Genomic DNA, 23,865 nt, shown 5'->3' with positions numbered 1-23,865 from the left:
GTATTTTCCATGTGTTTTTAAATAAATGTTCAAATTTGAAGCAATAACTCTCTTTTTTCATTACTTACCATTATGGTACGGTGTTGCCTCGAGGCAACGTACCCCAAAAAAGGACCCCCCCAAAATGATTTATTGGAAATTTCTTTAGATTATGTCTATTTGGTCTATTCATCCAACATCCACACACAAATCCCAAAGTCAAAGAGGACTTTAATAAAGGTTCATCATGATAACATTAATATAAATACATGACTCTGAACAGAAAGGACCAAATAAAAATACAAAACATACAAAAACCATTAAAAGTATGTTTCTCTTTCAGCATCCTTGAGCATCCGTAGCATTAAAGCAGGAGTTGTGTTTCCTGTGTGTTATCCAGCTTCCGGGCGGCAAAACATTTCCAGTGAAAACTGAGGTCTATTTCGGTGCCTCCCCCCCCCCCCCCCACACACACACACACACAACGAAGGGCAGGCAAAGGACACATAAGGAGGTCAGTGACTGACACTCTCTGCCTGACTGTTCCTCCATGATTTGACTCTCTCTCTCTGCTGCCGTCCGTTTATCCCAGGACCCATCGATCACACTGGGACGAGTTCAGCTGCACAGACTCGCAGCTCTCTCCACTCTCGTGCTGAAAGACAGATACTAGAGTAATAATGATACGATAATGATGATGATGTTGAATAAGTGGCAGCACATATGGTGGATGTAGCTTTGACATCCAGTGAGGGTGCTTTTATCTGCATGACTCGAGGCTCCTCTATCATTCATGCTTCAGGGAGGATGTATCCTCATGGTTGTGCTGATCCCTGACTCCTGTACGTGCTCATTCATCTCCCCTAAATAAAGTTATTAGTCATTCAAATACACACCTTGTTGGCTATGGCCCGGAGTTTCCCCAGCAGGGTGGGTTTCTTGGTGTAGACCACGTCATCGTCGGGTTCCTCCCCTTCAGCCAGAGCACAGCTGTCTGCAGCTGGCAGCTCACACTCCTTGTTGGCAGACATCACCAGACGAGAGTACTTGTACTCCAGCCTGACCACAGACCACAGGGACACCGTCATCGTGAGACAACATGTTATTTGACAACATCCCGTGTGTAGCTGTTTAAAGGAGGATACTATACACACATCAGAGTTATTCTACGATATCTAAAAGTATAAAATAGCATTTAGATGTTTAAGAGGATAAAAAAGAAAATAAAGTATATTTCCGACCATAAAAGGGTCGAAAGGTTATTAATGATTATACACCTAAAAGTAATGTACAAACATAACTGCCTGTGCTTCTGATAAATACAAAGGTGTACTCAGTAAGAACCAGAGAACCCTTTAACAAATGAAGGAGATCTTAATGAGCATGTCACAGAGATCGATGTTTCAGTTGGCAGGCGCCTCCAACCTTTTGTTTTTCTTCCAGAAATAGCAGGTGAGAGAGATGAGCAGCACGGCCACGAAGGCTCCGCCCCCAACCCCGACCTTCAGCCACAGAGCGATGGCCTCACACCCAGAGGATCTTCTGGGAGGCAATGATACACCTTTGGTGCACAGCTTTGGTTCGTTCCACACAAACAGAGTCTCCTGGAGACAGTGGAGGGGGACAGATGGAGCAGTTTACACATTTTTGGACTTGTGGAAGCTGATATTTGGCTTCATAAATCAAATGTCAGATGTCTAGAGAAACGAAAGCGTGTATTTGGTTTTATTTCTGAGGATTGAAGCATGAAGAAGATCTGACAACGTAAAAGGAAAGATTTTGGGTTTAGTTTTAAATATTAAAAACACGAAGCAACTATTGGAACACAATCCTGGAATAGTTTTTACGATAGAAAAATGTTAAAGCTAGGCAATAGCGTGTCACCTGGACGCCTCTCTTGCACGCTCCCTCTATCCGGTGGTAGTCGTCCTCGGCGCAGCGTGGACAGGCGCTGGCGCTCTCCCACAGGAAGTGAAACGTACATCCATTGCATGTTCCTGCAGGACAGGAGCTGCACCAACACACAGAGAATCTCACAGACTTTCTTTTCTTCTATGTTTTACTCATAGAATATAATTTCTTATATCATGTTCTCTTATACTAACACATCTAATTAAAGTATTAAAAACAGAAATATGGAGTGTTTTCTTTCATGTTTTCCACGAGTCATCTCTTATTCCCACATCACAACCTACCTGGGCACAGAGAGCGCTCCTCGTTCAGACTTCTCGGGGTTGCAGCGAACAGTGATGACTGAACTGCGACCCTGATCACATGAAGCCGTTACTTGTGTTGACCTGGAACAAAATAAGGACGCTGTTAGGACTTAAACATAACCACAAACACACTCTCCACTCTGCCTCTCAACTGTACCGATAGAAGAAGTTGATGTCTGGAACATCCTTTGAGTTTTCTGGGAAAAGATCCGGTTTAGCGTTCACGCCGTCCAGAACAGAGTCGACTGTTGCTCCTGGAGAGAAACACGGACACGGATATAAACATGACAAGATAATGATCACAGAGCCACACACTGACATTCAACAAGTGTCCTACCGATGAAAGCGTCTGCAAGGCTGATGGACTGGGAGGAAATGGCCATCCTGAGCCCCGCCCATCCGCTGGGATGATGGTTGATTGACAGACGAAGCTGTCCACAGAGTTAACGAACTGAGCCGAGTCGCCCTGCTCGTCCTTGCTGGACACGTCGGTGACGTTATCTGTGCAGACAGCGGCCCTCTTCCCCTGAAGATGAAGCATGGAAATTATCTCTCAGTTGCTACGGTTACGCTTAATGCTTCACTGCCTCTTTTTAAAAATAATTTCATCACACTGGGATGACAGGCCCGCATGGGAATACATCTTCAAAACAACACAAAACAATTTGTATTATAGCTGGAATATTTTATGAAGTCTTCATTTATGAACTGCTCCTGAATATATATATATATATATATATATATATATATATTATAAATATATATATTATATATAAATATAATATATATATATATATATATATATTATAAATATATTATAGTATATATATATATAATATATATATATATATATTAAATATTTATATTATATATATATATATATGTATAATATAAATATATATATATATTATAAATATTAATTATATAAATATATATTATAAATATATATATATATAAATATATATATATATATATATATATATAATATATATTATAAATATATATATATATATCTATATATTATGAATATATATATTATATATATATATATATATAATATATATATATATATATATAATATATATATATATATTATATATATATATATTATGAATATATATATTATATATATATATATATATATATATATATATATATATATATATATTGCTTTACGAGTGAAGCAAAGTAAATGAATGCTGACAAAAACCTCAATAAATTCAGACATAAGAGGCTTGAAACTGACATTATAATATAACCAAAATACAAAATAAATCCAACATTAAAAATCACTTCTCATTTACCGTATGTTCAGCTAAGCATGAGTAAGAATAAGACAAAAATAAAACATCCAGTAAAAAGGAAGGTCAAAGTTTAAAATCTGAAGGTGTGATATTACATTTATGTAAAGGTCTCTGTAATTATTATGGTTGTCTGATGTCTGGGCAGAAAGCCTTCCGCCGTCTTCTCCGTTGCACTTAAACTCTGCTCTCCTGGACAACTATTGCCGTTCCCAAAACTAGTTAGTCGAAGCCAGTCGCTGTTGAAGTTAAGTATCTTGCTTTGGATGAATCAAAATGTCCCAGTAATAAAGACTACTGGTGGAGATTGCCAAACAACAGGTGGTTCTGATCTCAACAGCCGGAGGAAGTATTGACCAAACATGGGATCAAAACTCTTTGTGTGATGAAAATGGGAGCGTAGTGTGATAGGAAGGTAAGCATCTTGAGATACTGAAGACCATGTGACCAAGAATGTGGGGTTACTCTATTACTCTAAAATATTAATACCATGATATTCACTGTACATGTTGGGCTGAAGTGTTACTCCTCGATTGTAGAAACAGTTGACCTGAAGTTTCAAAATCCAAGCTGTGCCTTGAAGTTATAGTGAAGCAGCTCGTTTTTCATTCCAGTGACGGGTGATCAAAGATGGGGCCTGCGGCGATCACCGAGCTCAGTATCACCATCATGGTTTGATATAAAGTGAGTGATGCGACAGGAATGTGTTTCTGGCCCGGAGTATCAGATCACCCCCCGCAGACGTCAGTACATGTCAAGGTTGTCATTATTAAAGGTACGTAAATATATTCCATAGTTGCAAACATTAAAAAATATTTTTTGCACTAAAAAAAGGGAAAGAAACAAAAACCTTCAGGGTCTGATGAACAATTTGAGTAAATCTGAAAATGTCTAAATAGTTTTTTGTTTTGCCCAATTTTTGAGGTAAACTTTTCAATGTCAAATGTTTTAAAAATATCAGTTATGGAATAAAATGTGGAGTGTGGATATTTTGCTACGATATAAACAAGTATAAATATATATATATTTGATTGTTTGTTCTTTTTTTAATTACCTATATTTATTTATAGTATATATATATATATATGTATGTATATGTATTGTTTTTATATAGTACATATGTATAAATATATGTTTAGTATATGTATAAATTATATGTTATATATGTATAACTAGTGTTTATATATGTATATATTTATAGTTAAATAATATATATATAGTTATAGTTGCATTTTAAGAAGCGTCTTGTTTCAGGTTGTTGACGCCCACAACACATCCAGTTGGATGGTGACAGGGGTGCATGAATTTGCAATGAAGGTAAATAATTATGTTGGATAGGTCCCACAATTGTTCGAATCTTTCTTCCACATTTGGAAGCTAGAAAACATTTTTTTAATGAAATGCATGTTACCCTGCAGCTGGCAGGTGCCACCTACATGACGTGTGCCACCGGGCCGGCGGAGGGGATCCACTTCACGGTGGATAACACTCGAGCTGCCAGCCCTCCGAGCTGCTGGGGCTCCCTCAGCAGGGCTGCTACGGATGCAGCGAGTGGGCAACAAACAATGGTGAGTGTAGAGCGGTACGGCCTGCGCGAAGCTGCAGACTGAGTCAAGAAGATGCTGAGGTGATCGAGGAGGCCAAGACGCACGCTTGGACCATCAAAATCTCCTCCACCTACTGTGGAGCCCACGCAGTGCCAAAGGTTTTGCACGTCCTCAACAGTTATCTCACATTTCACATCCTGAAAAACGAGTCTCTCAGCTAATCATATCTGTCTTCATAGAGGGAAAACAGTTGCCGAAAGCCACAAAGGACATCCTGCAGGTTTCAGCTGCCAACGCGAAAGAACAGATGTCTGCTGGGACTCTGAGAGTCGACAACCTCGACGTTGTTTATGTGGCGGGAGGTATGTTTGACCTCAGCTCGCACTCGCTCCATCCTGCAGGCGGCAAAGACCATGGGCCCTCACCATCAACTTTCCACGGAGATGCGCTCAATCCCATGAACCTGATCAGGTAGCACTTACCGCAGCTGCGTTAATCTTTGTTTGGAGCCACGCCGACTATGTGTTTCTAATGTTGCTTAAAACTTCAAATATTAAGTATCATTACTACTTCATAACATTTATTTAAATGATTGAAGCAATTATATGTAAACGTGTGGGTGGTGTGTGGGTGTGTGTGTGACAGTTGGGTGAGAGCTCGGGAGCCTTAGCCATAAAGTCAACCTGGAGGCGGTCACAGACGAGGGAATCGCTTGCCATGGCAACAGCAAGAACCGCGCCGTCCTCTTACAGCAACGACAGCGTACATCCTACGGTACTGGTGCCCAGTGGTGAAAGTCTCTAAGGGCCTTTTACTCAAGTACTTAAGTACATATTTGGTGTGTGTGTGTGTTTTGTGTGTTGTGGTGGTGGTGTGGGTGTGTGGTGTGGGTGTGTGTGTGTGTGTGTGGTGTGTGTGGGTGTGTGGTGTTTTCAGGCTGCCTCAAGCCTCGGGGCAGAGGAATGGTGGAAGCTGGAGTTATTGTCGCCCTTGGCAGCGACTGACCCAAGCCTACTGCTCTCCATGGTGAGCAGGACGAGTGTTGCAGGATGGTTTAAAAATCCCATGGCTATGGTCCTCTGTTGACTGTTGTCCCCCTCTCGTCTCCGTTCTCAGCCAATAGTAATGCACCTGGCCTGTGTAAATGAGATGTCCATGCCGAGCTTTGGATGCTGCCACCATCAACGTCGCATACGCCCGAGAGGTGCTCCCATACTCCACACCACGGATCCCTGGAGGTCGACCAAACACGGGACCTGCTGGTCCTCGACACCACGCGGGGTAAATCAGAAGTCAGATCTACACACGGAGTCTTTTATTTTGAGATGATCACGGGGACACTTTGTGTTTAATGGTCGGAAGAGGAGGAACGATGAGTAATGATGTAGGTGATTAACTGCAGGACTTAAAACAACGTATTGAACTTATTGAGTTCTCTCAACAATTCGAGTTTGTGTATTGTCCCTCTGAATAGAAAAATGTGACCAGAGTCATTCAGTGCTGAGACATCCTACATTAGGCATAAGATTCCATCTTTGACATACTTAACCTTACATTATATGTCCATAGGTTTTGATAAGAGCTCAAGGTCAGTGATCGCAATGTATATTTATTCTTACAAACCAGTTGCGACTTATTTATCGGTGTTTGACTGCATTGCATCGTGTGTTTTATTGCAGATGGGAGCATATGATCTACCAGCTGGGAGGACATCAGGAGCTGATCCGTACGTCGTATCAAGGGAACGTCGTCGTTGATAATGACAAAACTATGTGGACTTATGAACCAGAGTGGTTATCAATAAGTCTGATGAGCGACACGATTACTTCCTGGAGTCTTGAATTAAAATTAAATTAACGCCTGTTGTAGGTCACTAGATGTTACTGGTCTGCAGTGTTACTATCGCCTAGAAACAGTAACACCTCAAGGGATCGACGGTTGTTGTTAATGAGTGACACGATGTTAACTCTGCTTATATCTGTGTGTAATCAGAGCTGCTGTTTGACCGTCAGGGTGAATGTGAAAGCAGGACACGTAACTGTAAGACTTCAGGAGCCAACAGTAAAAACATTATCACGTTTGTGACGAGTGCTTTTATTGAACATGTTAGTACACGACGCTTTTGTTTTATCTAACATACATTCATACATTCAGGCATCGCTTCTTAAACACCTAAAAAATCCTCTTTACAGTCTGGTTATCATCTTAGAGAAAAACAACAGCATCTCAGAGTGAGACTATATGAAAAAACTACTTAAAATGTGAGATAAAAGGCTTGTAGTGGCACGTTGTGCTGTGACAAATACGTTATGATACTAACGTCAGGCTTCATATTTTCCCTGCTCGGTGGATCTGTGGTTAAAAGCGTCATGAGAACAGCCATACCAAGGAGCTGGAAGCAAAGACAACCATGTTTAGTATATGACGTTCATAACATCTCTCCTCTTCTTTACCCTCAAGAACTAGTTGGAACAAACTATCTTGTTTCTAATGCCAGCACCTCAGGCAGTTCATTTGTGCTGAACCTGGCATGGGGTATCCCATAATGCACTTCTTGTAATTTTTTTTTTTTCTTTTGCGTCATACAGTTCATTTATTTATAGAAAGTGCTTGATAAAGATATGCTACCTGTATGACCAAACGAAACATTAGCGAGGTTCCGAAGATGTTGTTTTATCCAGCCACCTGCTCTAATTGCTCATAGCAACTGGAAAAAACAACAACACACATTAGGAAAGGTCTGGAGTTTGACTCATTCTTAGAGTAACCACCAACCACCTACACACCACACACAACCACAACACACACCCGTGTCCAGAAGGTATTGGAGGCGTGAGTCCACAGGCGGGTAAACCTGCTGGCAGCAGGGTCAGGAACCCCGTTATAATGCAGGGCGTGGATGTGTACAGTCGGTGTGGTTGTTCACACCACAGCATCGCCCCTGTAGGCCAGGGAGAGATGCAGTCAAAGAAACTTTAAAATGATGTTGAGATTGATTCAAACTAAAGACATAGCAATAATAATAATGTACCTCTCCCTGTATGCTGTCCATGGCGTCCCTAGGCCAGCGTTGTTATCCGTGTTGTACAGCACAGCATTCTTTCAGGGCCTCTGGCATTTTCATCACCTGTGCTGCAAACAGACGCAGGATCAGAGGACAGTGCAAGTCACACTCACATACAGCAGCAGGTGATTTGTTCTAATATAAATATGACTTTTCCTCCTTGTCGGTTGTAGATGTAGACAAGAACAGGATGAGGAGGATAAGTCGGCCAAGAGGATGCTAACAGAACGATGAAAAAACTGGAGAAAACAAAAAAGGATTAATCGTTGTAAATATGCACTCCCACTAAAGACTACGCTCAAACAAACACACAGGAGAGGCATCATGGGTACTGTAGTCCACTCAAATCAGTAGCAAGCACTTGTTCTCTTGATGGGCACCCAGGCAGCCCAGGAAGTCTCAACCATTGAGACAGTGCCGAGCGTGATGATAGGTTGGCGGCGGAGGGGGTGATGGGAAGGAGGGCGACAGGGTGGCAAAGCTGGCCTGAGACACGACAGCCACACGCCCACACCCAACAACCACAACCCACCCAGCTGAAACACACCACACACACACACACACACAGGAAACTCAGAAAACTCCTGTTGAGTTAATGATTAAAAGAACCCTTGTTGGTATCTTTTGAGTATTTTGACTTGTTTCTCTGCCTGTGAGGAATAATTACCGAAGAGCAGGTTGAAGAGGACGAGATGTATTTAAAGCAGAGATGCAACCAAGAGCCATGATTGAATCGATAGGCACGGACAAGCAATATATTTTTTTTAAACAGAAAAGATAATGTTAAAAAAAAAAAAAATCCTAGTCATGAAATGTCAAATAACGTCACAGAATAGTTGGCTTGTAAAAATGACAAAGTGTTGTATGCATTCATAGTGTAGCATGTAAAAACGTTCATATATATTATATACAAAGGTAATTTAAGTCATAGTATATTATATAAAAAGGTCCTTTAAAAGTCATTTATATATATACAAAAGTCCTTTAAAAGTCATTGGTATATTATATAAGAAAGTCCTTTAAAGTCATAGTATATTTTCTACAAAAAGGTCCTTTAAAAGTCATTTTATATTCTATAAGAAAGCCTTAAAAAGTCAGAGTATATTTATATACAAAAGTCATTTAGTCATATTATATGATTTTTACAAAAGCCTTTAAAAGTCACAGATGTATGTAAAAAAAAAGGTTCACATAATATAGATGTCAGAAAAAAGTCATAGTATGTAGTAAAAAGAGACAAGTTGTGTTAAAAGTCCACAAACATAGTATAAAAAAGTAAACAAAAAGAAAGTATTGTATAATTGTCTGTATAAAAAAAGTGGCAGTCACATAAACTGGCACGGCTCAGGTACGTCTTCAGGCGTAAAGGGTAATTAATGCTTTCTTTGATCCATCTGGAGTTGTTTGACGGCACATGACACACAGTACCAGCATCACACGTATCTCACCGACCTCGTGTTTCCGTTACATCCCACTAACTTAGTAAAACATGGAGTTCTCTGTGGAGTAAGCAGGAAACAAACACAACACAACACGAGGAAGAGATGTGAACTTACCACTTCACAATAGCAGGGAGAACCAGAGAGAGAGCTCATGGGCGTACCTGCAACACAACACACACGTGTATACAAACAATTACGCTCGACTGCATGTTGTGTACAAGCTGGTGCTTTAGATTTATGACAAAATCTCGGGCTTAAGTATTTTTTCTGGTTTTTTCAGGCTTGTTTAGACAAGTATAAGGGCCATACATCAACAAGAATATGTGTACCTACATGTTTATCTCAAACTAATCATGAACAAAAATATTGTTTACTTTTGACTGGTATACATTACTGACCATCACACTAATAAATCATCATTTTGATGTTGTGTAGGTCTAACTTTAGGTGAGTTTACTTTCAGTAACACTTCTACAAAAACAATATGTTAAGTTTTTAACATATGTGGAGGAATTCAAAATAAACTTTGCACAAAAACATAACACTCCCGTTTATCCTATGATCAGGGATTGGGAACACATTTACATTTAATACCATAAAAAAATTATATATGTATATATATGAAGATAAACATAATGGCCTATAATAGGAAAAAGTTGTCTTTAGATCGTTTGTAGGCCTCCATTCTTAAAAAACTAATTTAAAGGATGTCTATGCGTGTAGAGATCCACTAACAAAACATTTAAATAATCTCCAGCCGCTTTCAAGACATACAGACAAAAGCATGTGTGATAGTGTCTTGTAAGGAAACTTTATCTTATATAACATTATTATTTATTAGGAATCAGAGCGCGAGCCTCTTTCCCCAAAGGAGTGGACGTCAACGGACTGAACTTAAGTTTGCGGTTTTGGGAAAGTTTGCGTTAAAAACACGCAGACATGTCTTTAAATCGACTTAATTGTAAATTTCGTGAGAACAAAAAACACATCACTGTTTGACTAATAAAACAACGCCACGGCAGGCTCGTGCTTGTTTTCATGTGACGCGACGGGAACAACCGAAGAAAGAAGGACAGTCTTAGATCGGTCTACCGAGGGTATGAAATCATCTCCCGCGAGGGTCTCCAAGATTCAGCCGATTAAAAGAGATCACATGCCGGCTAACTTCTGTGATGTGCCCTCACAGCATCTCCCGATCTTAAAACATAATGACGGTTTGTAAAAGGCATGTGAAGGCGGCCCTGTGAAGTTTCGTCGATGGATGGAGGAGGAGGGAGGAGGAGGCGGAGGAAGGTCTTGGAGAGGGCGGAGCCGCGGGGGACGGGACCCCGGGTGGAGTGGAGGCGTGTCTGCGGGGCTGGTGAGAGGGGACCAGCAGGGCAAAGACCCTGGTGTGTACAATACACACATATTTAAACTAAACTCCAGTGGTGGAATGTAATTAAACTAAGTAGGCCTACATTTACTTTTCATATTCTTTATATATGTTAATTATGCTATTTTTATACTTTATACTTTTATACTTCAGACTCATGTACTCAACACTGTGATGATGGTTTCTGTAAATGCTCTTATTCTGTCTCATCTTGTACTAATTGTTATGTTTGTATGAAAGTGAATACAATAAAGCTTATTCTTATTATTATGATTATTATATTATTATTATTACCTTTTACTCCTCTCTACATTATTTATTTATTACATAATTATTGACGTTTACTGCACTACATACAATAATTGTACTTTAGTTTTAAAGCTTTGTGTCACTTTGGGCTCGGGATATGTTACAGAATTTCATTTCTTGCAATTTTCATAATTTTTACAAAGCAAATAATAAATATCAATTAAAAGAAAACTATTCATCAGATTAATCATAAGGAACAAATATCCGGCTTTACATGAAAGCATGAGTAAATAATAATCTAATGTTATAATAGTACATAAGAGAGAATAAAGTATAATAGTCAATCTGCTGATATTTTCTTGATGTTTGGTTTTTTGAAAAAATAAGAAAATATTGATGAAATGTCGTCAAAATTGACACAGAATCAAAGGGAACTCACAATGTTGTTGGTCCAACCAATAGGATCCACACCTCAAAAATTAGGTAAAACTATCCCTCTAGGGTCCTTGCTGCCTCGACGCCGCACAACCCTTCCACACAATACATCCCAGTATAATGCACACAATTTTAATAGAGAGACAGGACCATAAGGAACATTGCTTACGTGTTTAAATGGTCACATGAGTTCTCTGGGGGGCCATGCTGTGAAGACTTGTTTTGCAGACTGTTTGCACACGATCAGCTCAGAACATTTCTCTGCACAAACATGTCTGAAAAGTCGATACTTTCACTTTGAGAAGACTGCTTCATGCATTTCCATAAGCGTGAGATAGTTACTGAGAAAAGATGCGTACAACTCTCGACCCATTCGTTCCAATGGGGGGGGGTTCCACAACGGTCGCCGTCGCTGCAGGCAATTCAGACCTGTAATCTTGTTTTGTGTCATGTTAAGTGAAACGCCATTTTAATCTGTGAGGCTATTCTTAGTATTTTCCATGTGTTTTTAAATAAAATGTTCAAATTTGAGCAATTAACTCTCTTTTTTCATTACTTACCATTAGGTACGGTGTTGCCTGAGGAAACCGTACCCCCCCAAAAAGGCCCCCCCCCCAAAAAAGATTATTGGAAATTCTTTAGGATTATGTCATTATGGGCTATTCATCCAACATCCACACACCAAATCCAAAGTCCAAAGAGGGATTAGAATAGAAAGAAAAGAAACAAACAAAAAAAAAGGAGAGCAAACCACAGAAAAAAAACAAAAAATACAAAACCAAAACAGAAAGTAAAAAGCAAAAACAAAAAAACAACAACCACAAAAAGAAGAAATAACTAATGACTCTGACAGAAAGGCCCAAATAAAAATACAAAACATAACAAAAACCATTAAAAGTATGTTTCTCTTCCGCATCCTGAGCATCCGTAGCATTTTAAAGGCAGGAGTTGTGTTTCCTGGGTGTATCCAGCTTACGGGAGGCAAACATTTCCAGTGAAAACTGAGGTCTATTTCGGTCCTCCCCCCCCCCCCCCCACACACACACACACAAACAAAGAAGGGCAGGCAAAGGACAACATAAGGAGAGTCAGTGACTGACACTCTCTGCCTGGACTGTCCTCATGATTTGACTCTCTCTCTCTGCTGCCGGTCCGTATCCCGGACCCCATCGATCACATGGGACGGTTCAGCTGCACAGCCTCGCAGCTCTATCCAATTCTCGCTGCATGAAAGACAGATGAAAGACAGATACTTAGCAGTAATAATGATCGATAATGATGATGAGGTTGAATAAAGTGGCACACATATGGTGGATGTAGCCTTTGACATCCGTGAGGTGCTTGATCTGCCATGACTCGAGGCCTCCTCTATCATTAAGCTTCAGGGAGGAGTATCCTCATTGTGGTGTGATGATCCCTGACTCCTGTACGTTGCTCCATTCATATAACAGAAATAAGTTAGTGTCATTCAAATACACCCCTTGTTGCTAGGCCGGAGTTTCCCAGCAGGGTGGGTTTTGGTGTAGGCCCACGTATCGTCGGGGGGGTTTTCCTCCCCTTCAGCCAGAGCAAGCTAGTCTGCAGATGGCAGATCAAACTCCTGGTTGGCAGACATCACGACGAGAGTACTGGTACTCCAGCCTGACCAAAGACCACGGGACACCGTCATCGTGAGACAACATGTTATTTGCAAATTAAAGGATTATAAATTATGCTTTTTTTTAATAAATGAAACTATCCAACAGTATATATAAGTAAAGCTGAAAAGGATTAGTTGGTAATTGCTCCCTTAATTTAATTAATTGGCAACATTTTTATTGATTCTTTGGAGGAGCCAAAATGAAGAATAAATAAAAATTACGTTAAATTTACCAAAAATAAATAAATGTGGGCATTCATTATTTGATCAAATAGGACATAAATTGTTAAGGTGTCGCTTTCAGTCAAGGAGGCCACTTTGACTATAATATTATAGATAATCTTCAGTGTTAATTTAGTCTTTTAATCTTTCTAATCTTTAATAATTTAATCTTCAATGTTAATTTAATTTCGGCGTTCAGTGATTTACGCGGCAGTGCACACTCCCGCCACCAGGGGGCAGTGTGCAGACTCCTCAGAGGTCAAAGGGTAGTACTTCCTGTTTGGCGGTAAAGCGTGTGCTGCTCTGCTTTGGGAAGTGCAAACGTTTTTGTGACGAACATATATTCCATTTATTCATTTCCAGACAGCATTAAGTAGAATAAAAATGGTGAGTACATCTTACACATATTTACTATCAATTCATTATATGTTTTGTGGGATTGTTTTCGCTATAGATAGTAGCGTGTTCGCTAGTTAGCATTGAGCTACGTTAGCTTCTCATTCATGAATTAATGTGAATGACTGGATGCCCTTACTTTTCTGCACATAGTGTACCATTTAACATTTAATTACGAAAACAGGAATACGGTCGATGTTTTACTTTATTCGGCGGCAGAAGTTCACATAAACGGGAAATGATGCGCCGCTTTGTTTAGGTTTGGCCCGATTTCTGTGGAGACAAAGTACCAAACTCCATTACAAAACCTTTCAATTTAGCTAGCGTGTGCTTATCTACAATAAGTATTTGCGCCACCCAAACCACCAGCTTAATTTGTATATTCTACTACCCGCAAAGACAATGTAACATGTTTGTTATGCCGGAATTTACTAATAGACTTGCTGTTTGCCGAAAACCGTAATGTTAAATACTATGAACAAAGTAGTTCAACACTGGGTGTTCTCATAAAAAATGTAGGTTGTAATTTCATACAGTGCAGGCTATACCTGCAGCTTATTTACAGTTCGGCATACACCTAATCACAATACTGTAGCAATACATGCGAATATGTAGGTATATGCATGTGTAGTTAACTAATATAGCTAAAGCGTATAATACTTTTCATCTCTTTCTCTCCATAGAGTTTACCTCTGAACCCAAAACCATTCCTGAACGGCCTGACGGGCAAGCCAGTGATGGTGAAGCTGAAGTGGGGTATGGAGTATAAGGGCTACCTGGTGTCTGTGGATGGATACATGAATATGCAGGTGAGAACTACTTTTTGTATATGCCTTGTTCCTTTACAAATGTTATTTATCAACACTGACATGTGCCATCCTTGCTTGCACAAAGAGAATGTTTTACTAAAGTTCTCTTGGAATATTTGTTGATCCACTGCTAAATAATATTTTCATGAATTCACACTTTACTCCTCGTGTGCAGCCCACAAGAGTTATAACACTTATATTACGCATCACAGCCATTTTTGTGGTGCTGCCTACACGCTGCCCATGAAAGTAGGCTATTGCCGTGAACGTGCAGTGTAACTTGTGTCGACAGTTATTTCATTATCCCAAGCGGCACAATTTTAGATCAGCGCGTGTCCACCATGACCGTGCTAATACACCCTTATTGGTAGCCGTCTTGACCTTTTTATATGTACGTGTCTTCCTCGCAGCTGGCAACACGGAAGAGTATGTGGGATGGAGCATTGGCGGGTCATCTCGGTGAAGTGCTTATCAGGTATGAATCTAAAACATTTTCATTCCATAACTAGTTCAGTAGATGCTTCTTTTTCAATCATTTCTTTACGTTAAGAACCTTTTAAACACGGTTATTTGAAAGTAAGATAATTATGTTTTAAAGGGAAATTAAGTCTTTGCAGCTTCCTAGCTACCTCAACTAATCCGTGTTAATAATTAACACGTCATTCTCCCAAGAAGTTCAGTGCGGGAAGCAAAAGGTTGCATCAAACTATTATGTATCCCCCCCCTGCATCCGTTAGGGCATCACCTGTGCGCTAAAACGTGGTGGTTTCAAACCAACAGGTGCATAATGTTTTGTACATCAGAGGCGTAGAAGAAGAGAGGAAGACGGAGAATGAGGGGCGTGAAGAAGACTCGGCCCTGTTGTGTGATTGTACCTCGTAGTTGAGTTGATGTGTGTTTGTGTTTTCACCATGTGAAACAAATGAACGGCGGGGGTTTAGGTTATTTTTCAAGCAGTTTTGAAGTTTCTTTTCCTTTTTTTACTGTATGTGAGGCCAATTTTATGTTGTGACTTTGTGTGATACAGACACAATAAAATGATTATTGCTACCCTTTCTTAAACCTGGTTGTGTTTTTTGCATGTGATATTTAACATTTATGTAAATGTCTCTGTAATTATTACTGGTTGTCTGTGGCAGAAGCTCCGCCTCTCTCCGTGCACTTTAAACTCTGCTCTCCTGGACAAATATTTGCCTGTTCCCAAACTAGTTAGAAGCCAGTCGCTGTGAAGTTAAGTATCTTTGCTTTGGATGAATCAAAATGTCCAGTAACTACAGACTACTGGTGGAGAATGCCAAACAGGTGGTTCTGATCTGCAACAGCGGAGAGAAGTTCTTGACCAAACATGGGATGCAAAATCTTTGTGTGATTGAAAATGGGAGCGTAGTGATAGGAAGGTAAGCATCTGAGATGACTGAATACCATGTGACAAGCATGTGGGGGTTACTCTATTACTCTAAATATTCATTACCATTGATATTCACTGTACATGTGGTCTGAAGGTTAATCCTCTGATTGTAGAACATGTGACCTGCATGTTCAAATCCAAGCTGTGCTATGAAGTTATATTGAAGCAGCTCGTTCTTCATCCAGTGACGGGCTGATCAAAGCTGTGGGGCCTGCGGAGATCATCCGAGCTCAGTATCCACACTCCATGGTTTGATAAAGTGATTGATGCGACAGGCATGTGTGTTTCTGCCCGGTGAGTATCAGCTCAGCAGACGTTCATTACATGTTCCAGTTTGTCTTTATTAAAGGTACAGTAAATATATTCCATAGTGCAACATTAAAATATATTTTTGCACTAAGGGAAAGAACAAAACCTTCAGGGTCTGATGAACAATTTGAGTAAATCTGAATGTCTAATCGTGTTTTGCCAATTTTTGAGTTAACTTTTCAATCGTCAATGTTTTAAATATTCAGTTAATGTTAATAAATGTGGATGTGATATTTTGCTACGATATTAAACAAGTATAAATATATATATATTTGATTGTTTTGTTTCTTTTTTTAATTACATATATTTATTTCTTATATATATATATATGATATGATATATTTATATATGTACATATGTATAATATATGTTATATATGTATAAATATATGTTTATATATGTATAAATATGTGTTATATATGTATATATTTATAGTTAAATAATATATATATATTTATAGTTGCATTTTAAGAAGCGTCTTGTTTCAGGGTTGGTTGACGCCCACACACATCCAGTCTGGGCTGGTGACAGGGTGCATGAATTTGCAATGAAGGTAAATAATTATGTTGGATATGTTTCCACAATTGTTCGAATCTTTCTTCCACATTTGGAGCTGAAAACATTTTTTTTAATGAAATGCATGTTACTCCTGCAGCTGGCAGGTGCCACCTACATGGACGTGCACCGGGCCGGCGGAGGGATCCACTTCACGGTGGATCACACTCGAGCTGCCAGCCCCTCCGAGCTGCTGGGCTCCCTCAGCAGCCGGCTGCTCCGGATGCAGCGAGTGGGCACAACCCTGGTGGAGTGTAAGAGCGGGTACGGCCTGGAGCTGCAGACTGAGCTCAAGATGCTGGAGGTGATCGAGGAGGCCAGACGCACGCTGCCCATCAACATCTCCTCCACCTACTGTGGAGCCCACGCAGTGCCAAAGTGTGCACCGTCCTCAACAGATCTCACATCACATCCTGAAAAACGAGTCTCTCCAGCTAATCCTATCTGTCCTTCATTCAGAGGGAAAACAGTTGCCGAAGCCACAAAGGACATCCTGCAGGTTCAGCTGCCAACGCTGAAAGAACAGTGTCTGCTGGGACTCTGAGAGTCGACAACATCGACGTGTTCTGTTGAGCAGGGAGTGTTTGACCTCAGCTCGACTCGCTCCATCCTGCAGGCCGGCAAAGACATGGGCCTCAACATCAACTTCCACGGAGATGAGCTCCATCCCATGAACTCTGCTCAGGTAGCACTTACCCGTCAGCTGCGTTTACTCTTTGTTGGATCCACCGCCGACTTATTGTGTTTCTAATGTTGCTAAAACTCAAATATAAGTATCATTTACTTCATACATTATTTAAATGATGAAGCAATATCATTTTAACGTGTGTGTGTGTGTGTGTGTGTGTGTGTGACAGTTGGGTGCAGAGCTCGGAGCCTTAGCCATCAGTCACCTGGAGGAGGTCACAGACGAGGGAATCGCTGCCATGGCAACAGCAAGAACCGCCGCCGTCCTTCTACCAACGACAGCGTACATCCTACGGTACTGTGACCAGTGGTGGAAAGTCTCTAAGTGCATTTTACTCAAGTACTTAAGTACATATTCGTGTGTGTGTGTGTGTGTGTGTGTGTGTGTGTGTGTGTGTGTGTGTGTGTGTGTGTGTGTGGTGTGTGTGTGTGTGTGGTGTGTGTGTGGTTTTCAGGCTGCCTCAGCCTCGGGCCAGAGACATGTTGGAAGCTGGAGTTATTGTCGCCCTGGCAGCGACTTTAACCCCAACGCCTACTGCTGCTCCATGGTGAGCAGGACGAGTGTTGCATGATGGTTAAAACTCTCCCCTGTCTCTGTCCTCTGTTGATTTGTTGTCCCCTCTCTCGTCTCCGTCCTCAGGCCAATAGTCATGCACCTGGCCTGTGTCAACATGAGGATGTCCATGCCTGAGGCTTTGGCTGCTGCCACCATCAACGCCGCCTACGCCCTGCGGTGCTCCCACACTCACGCTCCCTGGAGGTCGACAAACACGGAGACCTGCTGGTCCTCGACACCACGCGGTAAATCAGAAGTCCAGATCTACACACGGAGTCTTTTATTTTGAGATGATCACGGGGACCACTTTGTGTTTAAGTCGGAAGGAACCGATGAAGTAATGATGTCAGGTTATTAACTGCAGGACTTAAACACAACGTTATTGAACTTTACTTGAGTTCTCTCAACACTTCAGAGTGTGTATTGTCCCTCTGCATAGAAAATGTGACCCAGAGTTCATTCAGTGCTGCAGACATCCTACATTTAGGCATAAGATTCATCTTTGCATACTTAAACATTATTATATGTCACATAGGTTGAATAAGAGCTCAATGTCAGTGATCGCAGATGTATATTTTATTCTTACAAACCAGTGCGACTTTAGTTATCGGTGGTTTGACTGCATGCATCGTGTGTTTTATTGCAGATGGGAGCATCTGATCTACCAGCTGGGAGGACATCAGGAGCTGATCCGCTACGTCGTCATCAAAGGGAACGTCGTCGTTGATAATGACAAAACTATGGACTTATAACCAGAAGTGGTTATCAATACTTCTGATAGCGACACGATTACTTCCTGGAGTCTTGAATTAAAGCCTGTTGTAGTCACTGAGATGTTACTGTGTCTGCAGTGTTACTATCGCCTCAGAAACAGTCACACCTCAAGGGATCGCACGGGTTAATGAGTGACACGATGCTCACTCTGCTTATATCTGTGTAATCAGAGCTGCTGTTTGACCGTCAGGGTGAAAGCAGACACGTAAACTTTAAAGACTTCAGGAGCAACAGTAAAAACATTATCACGTTTGTGACGAGTGCTTTTATTGAACATGTTAGTACACGACGCTTGTTTTATCTAACATACATCATACATCAGGCATCGCTTCTAAACACCTAAACATCCTCTTTACAGTCGGTTCTCATCGTTAGAGACAAACAACATGCATCAGAGTGATACTATATGAAAAACTACTTTAAAAATGTGAGATAAAAGGCTGTAGTGGCACGTGTGACAACTATACTTTATGATACTAACGTCAGGCTTCATACTTCTTCCCTGCTCGGTGGATCTGCTGGTAAAGCGTCATTGAGAAAGCCATACCAAGGAGCTGGAAGCAAAGACAACCATGTTTAGTATATTACGTCATAACATCTCTCCTCTTCTTTACCCTCAAGTCACTAGTGGAACAAACTATCATTGTTTCTAAATGCAGCACCTCAGGCAGTTCATTTGTGCTGAACTCTGCATGGGTTGTATCCCATAATGCACTTCTTGTAAGCGTCATCCAGTTCATTTTATTATAGCAAAGTGCTTGATAAAGATCTGCTTACCTGTATGACCAACACGCACATAGCGATGGTTCCCAGAAGATGTTTGTTGTCATCCAGCCACTGCTCTACTTTCTCATAGCAACCCTGAAAACACACAACACACATTAGGAAAGTGTCTGGAGTTTGACTCCTTTAGAGTAACCCCCCCCCCCCACACACACACACACACACACACTGACCCGTGTCCAGAAGGTATTGGAGGCGTTGCGTCCACAGCCCGGGTAAACCTGCTGGCAGCAGAGGTCAGGAACCCCGTTATCATGCAGGGCGGTGTACCAGTCGTTGTGGTTGTTCACACCACAGCATCGCCACTGGTAGGCAGGAGAGATGCAGTCAAAGAAACTTTAAACTGATGTTGAGATTGGATTCAAACTAAAGACATAGCAATAATAATAATGTACCTCTCCCTGTATGCTGTTCCATGCGTCCCTCAGGCCAGCGTTGTTATCCGTGTTGTACAGCACCAGCCCTTCTTTCAGGTCCCGTCTGGCATTTTCACTCACCTGTGCAAACAGACGAGGATCAGCGGACATGAAGTCACACTCACCTACAGCAGCAGGTGATTTGTTCTAATATAAATATGACTTTTCCTTCACCTTGTCGGTGTAGACAAAGAACAGGATGAGGAGGATAAGTTCGGCCAAGAGGATGATCAACAGAACGATGAAAAACTGGAGAAAACAAAAAAGATTTATATCGTTGTAAATATGAACTCCACTAAAGACTACGCTCAAACAACACCACAGGAGATGCATCATGGGTACTGTAGTCCACTCACACTCAGTAGCAAGCACTTGTTCTCCTTGATGGCACCCAGGCAGCCCAGGAAACCTGTCACCATGATGACAGTGCCGAGCGTGATGATGAGGTTGGCGGCGGAGAGTGACGGGAAGGAGGGCGACAGGGTGGCAAAGCTGCCCTGAGACACCGACAGCCACACGCCCACACCCAACAATCCACACCCACCCAGCTGAAAAAACACACACACACACACACACACAGGAAACTCAGAAACTTCCTGTTGATTTAATGATAAAAGAACACTTGTTGGTATTTTGATCTTGTTTCTGCCTGTGAGGAATAATTACCCAGAAGAGCAGGTTGAAGAGGAAGAGCATGTATTTAACGCAGCAGATGCAACCACGAGCCATGATTGAATCGATAGGCACTGCAAGAAATATATTTTTTTTTAAACATGAAAAGATAATGTTAAAAAATAAATCATAGTCATGAAAATGTCAAATAACGTCACAGAATAGTGTCTTGTAAAAATGACAAAGTGTTGTATGCAGTCATAGTGTAGCATGTTGAAAAAAGTCATTTTATATTATATACAAAAGTAATTTAAGTCATAGTATATTATATAAAAAGGTCCTTTAAAAGTCATTTTATATTATATACAAAAGTCCTTTAAAAGTCATTTTATATTATATAAGAAAGTCCTTTAAAAGTCATAGTATATTATATACAAAAGGTCCTTTAAAAGTCATTTTATATTATATAAGAAAGTCCTTTAAAAGTCATAGTATATTATATACAAAAGTCATTTAAGTCATATTATATGATTTTTACAAAAGTCCTTTAAAAGTCACAGATTAGTATGTAAAAAAAAAAGGTCATAATATAGCATGTCAGAAAAAAGTCATAGTATAGTAAGTTAAAAAGAAAGTTGTTTAAAAGTCACAACATAGTATAAAAAGTAAAAAGAAAGTTATTGTATAATATGTCTTGTATAAAAAAGTGGCAGTCACATAAACTGGCACGGCTCAGGTACGTCTTCAGGGTAAAGGTGTAATTTAATGCTTTCTTTGATCCATTGGAGGTTGTTTGCGTCACCATGATCACACAGTACCAGACATCACACGGTATCTCACCGACCTCTGTGTTTCCCGTTACATCCCACTAACTGTAAACATGGAGTTCTCTGTGGAGTGAAGCAGAAACCACACAAACAACACGAGGAAGAGATGAACTTACCACTTCAACTAGCAGGAGAACAGAGAAGCTCTAGTGGCGTACCTGCAACACACACGTGTATACAAACAATTACGCTCTACTGCATGTTGTGTACAAGCTGGTGCTTTAGATTTATGGACAAAACTCTCGGGCTTCAAGTATTTTTTCTGGTTTTTCAGGCTTTTTAGACAAGTATAAGGGCATACATCAACAAAGAATATGTTTTACCTCATGTTTATCTCAACTAATCATGAACAAAAATATTGTTTTACTTTTGACTGTGTATACATTACTGATCCATCAACTAATAAATCATCATTTTGATGTTGTTTAGGTAACTTTAGGTTATGTTTTACTTTTCCAGTAACACTTATACAACACAATTATGTTAAGTTTTTAACATATGTGGAGGAATTCAAAATTAACTTTGCACAAAACATAACACCTACCGTTTATCCTTATGATAAAGGGATTTGGGAACACATTTACATTTAATACATTAAAAATATATATAATTGTATATATATGAAGATAAAATAATGGCCTATAAATTAGAAAAAGTTGTCTTTAGATAGTTTGTAGGCCTACATTCTTTAAAAACTAATTTAAAGGATGTATATGAGTTGTAGAGATCCACTAACAAAACATTTAAATAAATCTCAGCCTCTTTCAAGACATTACCATAAAATAAGACATGTTTCGCTAGTGTCTTGTAAAGGAAACTTTATCTTTATATAACATTTATTAGTTTTATTAGGAATCAGAGCGCGAGCCTCTTTCCCCAAAGGACGTGACGTCAACGGACTGAACTTCAGTTTGCGGTTTTGGGAAAGTTTGCGTTAAAAACACGCAGAAATGTCTTTAAATCGACTAATTTTAAACTTTCGTGAGAACAAAAACACATCAATGTTTGACTAACTAAAACAACGCCACTGCAGGCTCGTGCTTGTTTTCATGTGCACGCGACGACAGAAGAAAGAAGACAGTTTAGCTCGTGTCCTACCGAGGGCTATGAACTCATCTCCCCGCGAGCGTCTCAAGATTCAGCCGATAAAAGAGCTTCACATGCCGGCTTAACTTCTGCTGATGTGCCCCTCACAGCATCTCCCGATCTTAAAACATAAATCCGACGGTTGTAAAAGGCTGTGAAGTCGGCTGTGAAGTTTCTTCGATGGCTGGAGGAGGAGGAGGAGGAGGAGGAGGAAGGTCTGTGGAGAGGGCGGAGCACAGCGGGGGACGGACCCCGGAGTGGAGGCGTGTCTGTCGGGGCTGGTGAGAGGGACCAGCCGGGCAAAGACCCTGGCTGTGTAAATAACACACATATTTAAACTAAACTCCAGTGGTGGAATGTAATTAAACTAAGTAGCCTACATTTACTTTTCATAATTCTTTATACTATTTTAATTCTGCTATTTTTATACTTTATACTTTTATACTTCAGACTCATGTACATCAACACTGTGATTATTGTTCTGTAAATGCTCTTATTCTGTCTCATCTTGTACTAATTGTTATGTTTTTGTATGAAAGGTGCAATACAAATAAAGCTTATTATTATTATTATTATTATTATTATTATTATTATTACTTTTACTCCTCTACATTATTTATTTATTACATTAATTATTGACGTTTACTGCACTACATACAATAATTGTAATTTAGTTTTAAAGCTTTGTGTCACTTTGGGCTCGGGATAATTGTTACAGCATTTCATTTCTTGCAATTTTCCTAATTTTTACAAAGCAAATAATAAATATCAATAAAAGAAAACTATTCATCAGATTAATCCATAAGGAAAATAATCCTGCTTTTACATGAAAGCATGAGTAATAATAATCTAATGATATAATAGATACATAATAGATAATAAAGTATAATAGTCAATCTGCTGATTATTTTCTTGATTGTTTGGTTTGTAAAAAATAAGAAAATATTGATAAATGTCGTCACAATTACCCAGAATCCAAAGGGACACCTTCACAATGTTTGTTGTGTCCAACCAATAGGATCCACACCTCAAAATTAGTAAAACTATCCCTCTAGGGTACCTTGCTGCCTCGACGCAACATACCCATTCACACAATACATCCCCAGGTATAATGCAACACTTTTAATAAGAGACAGGACCATAAGGAACCAATTGCAGTGTTTAAATGTGTCACATGA

The 23,865-nt window shown here is 40.0% G+C and overlaps 2 protein-coding genes and 1 pseudogene across 2 annotated transcripts; 1 reads left to right on the top strand and 2 right to left on the bottom strand.

The window, feature by feature from the left end:
• Positions 1-190: 190 nt before the first annotated feature.
• LOC115028406 (UPF0577 protein KIAA1324-like homolog) lies at positions 191-2,586 on the bottom strand. Its single transcript, XM_029462185.1, has 7 exons — positions 2,533-2,586; positions 2,353-2,449; positions 2,175-2,276; positions 1,864-1,990; positions 1,405-1,583; positions 876-1,038; positions 191-634 (listed from the first exon to the last, which is right to left on the bottom strand). Exons 1-7 carry the CDS (start codon positions 2,576-2,578, stop codon positions 563-565), a joined length of 786 nt encoding a protein of 261 aa, XP_029318045.1. The 5' UTR covers positions 2,579-2,586; the 3' UTR covers positions 191-562.
• A 13,348-nt stretch (positions 2,587-15,934) lies between these two features.
• On the top strand, positions 15,935-19,095 carry LOC115028566 (probable imidazolonepropionase; annotated as a pseudogene).
• Positions 19,096-19,197: 102 nt separating this feature from the next.
• LOC115028567 (tetraspanin-9) lies at positions 19,198-22,920 on the bottom strand. The gene is made up of 9 exons (XM_029462431.1): positions 22,700-22,920; positions 21,718-21,759; positions 20,829-20,908; positions 20,519-20,710; positions 20,337-20,411; positions 20,142-20,243; positions 19,920-20,051; positions 19,741-19,824; positions 19,198-19,517 (listed from the first exon to the last, which is right to left on the bottom strand). The coding sequence occupies exons 3-9, from the start codon at positions 20,889-20,891 to the stop codon at positions 19,446-19,448; spliced, it is 720 nt and encodes a 239-aa protein (XP_029318291.1). The 5' UTR covers positions 20,892-20,908; positions 21,718-21,759; positions 22,700-22,920; the 3' UTR covers positions 19,198-19,445.
• Between the last annotated feature and the right edge of the window lie 945 nt (positions 22,921-23,865).

This window comes from Cottoperca gobio, chromosome 23, assembly GCF_900634415.1.
Source record: "Cottoperca gobio chromosome 23, fCotGob3.1, whole genome shotgun sequence".
Lineage (NCBI taxonomy): Eukaryota > Metazoa > Chordata > Actinopteri > Perciformes > Bovichtidae > Cottoperca > Cottoperca gobio.
This window is presented reverse-complemented; position numbering and strand designations above follow the sequence as displayed.

What these genes read in the sequence shown, in the direction of transcription:
- LOC115028406 (XM_029462185.1), bottom strand. Translation starts at nt 2,578, where the DNA reads ATGGCCATTTCCTCCCAGTCCATCAGCCTTGCAGACGCTTTCATCG. An exon ending in GACATCAACTTCTTCTATCG is followed by an intron (nt 2,277 to 2,352) that starts GTACAGTTGAGA and finishes ATTTTGTTCCAG; the next exon opens with GTCAACACAAGTAACGGCTT. An exon ending in GGAGCGCTCTCTGTGCCCAG is followed by an intron (nt 1,991 to 2,174) that starts GTAGGTTGTGAT and finishes GTGTTGGTGCAG; the next exon opens with CTCCTGTCCTGCAGGAACAT.
- LOC115028567 (XM_029462431.1), bottom strand. Translation starts at nt 20,891, where the DNA reads ATGGCTCGTGGTTGCATCTGCTGCGTTAAATACATGCTCTTCCTCTTC. An exon ending in TCTTTGTCTACACCGACAAG is followed by an intron (nt 20,244 to 20,336) that starts GTGAAGGAAAAG and finishes CTGTTTGCACAG; the next exon opens with GTGAGTGAAAATGCCAGACG. An exon ending in TGTGCGTGTTGGTCATACAG is followed by an intron (nt 19,518 to 19,740) that starts GTAAGCAGATCT and finishes CTTTGCTTCCAG; the next exon opens with CTCCTTGGTATGGCTTTCTC.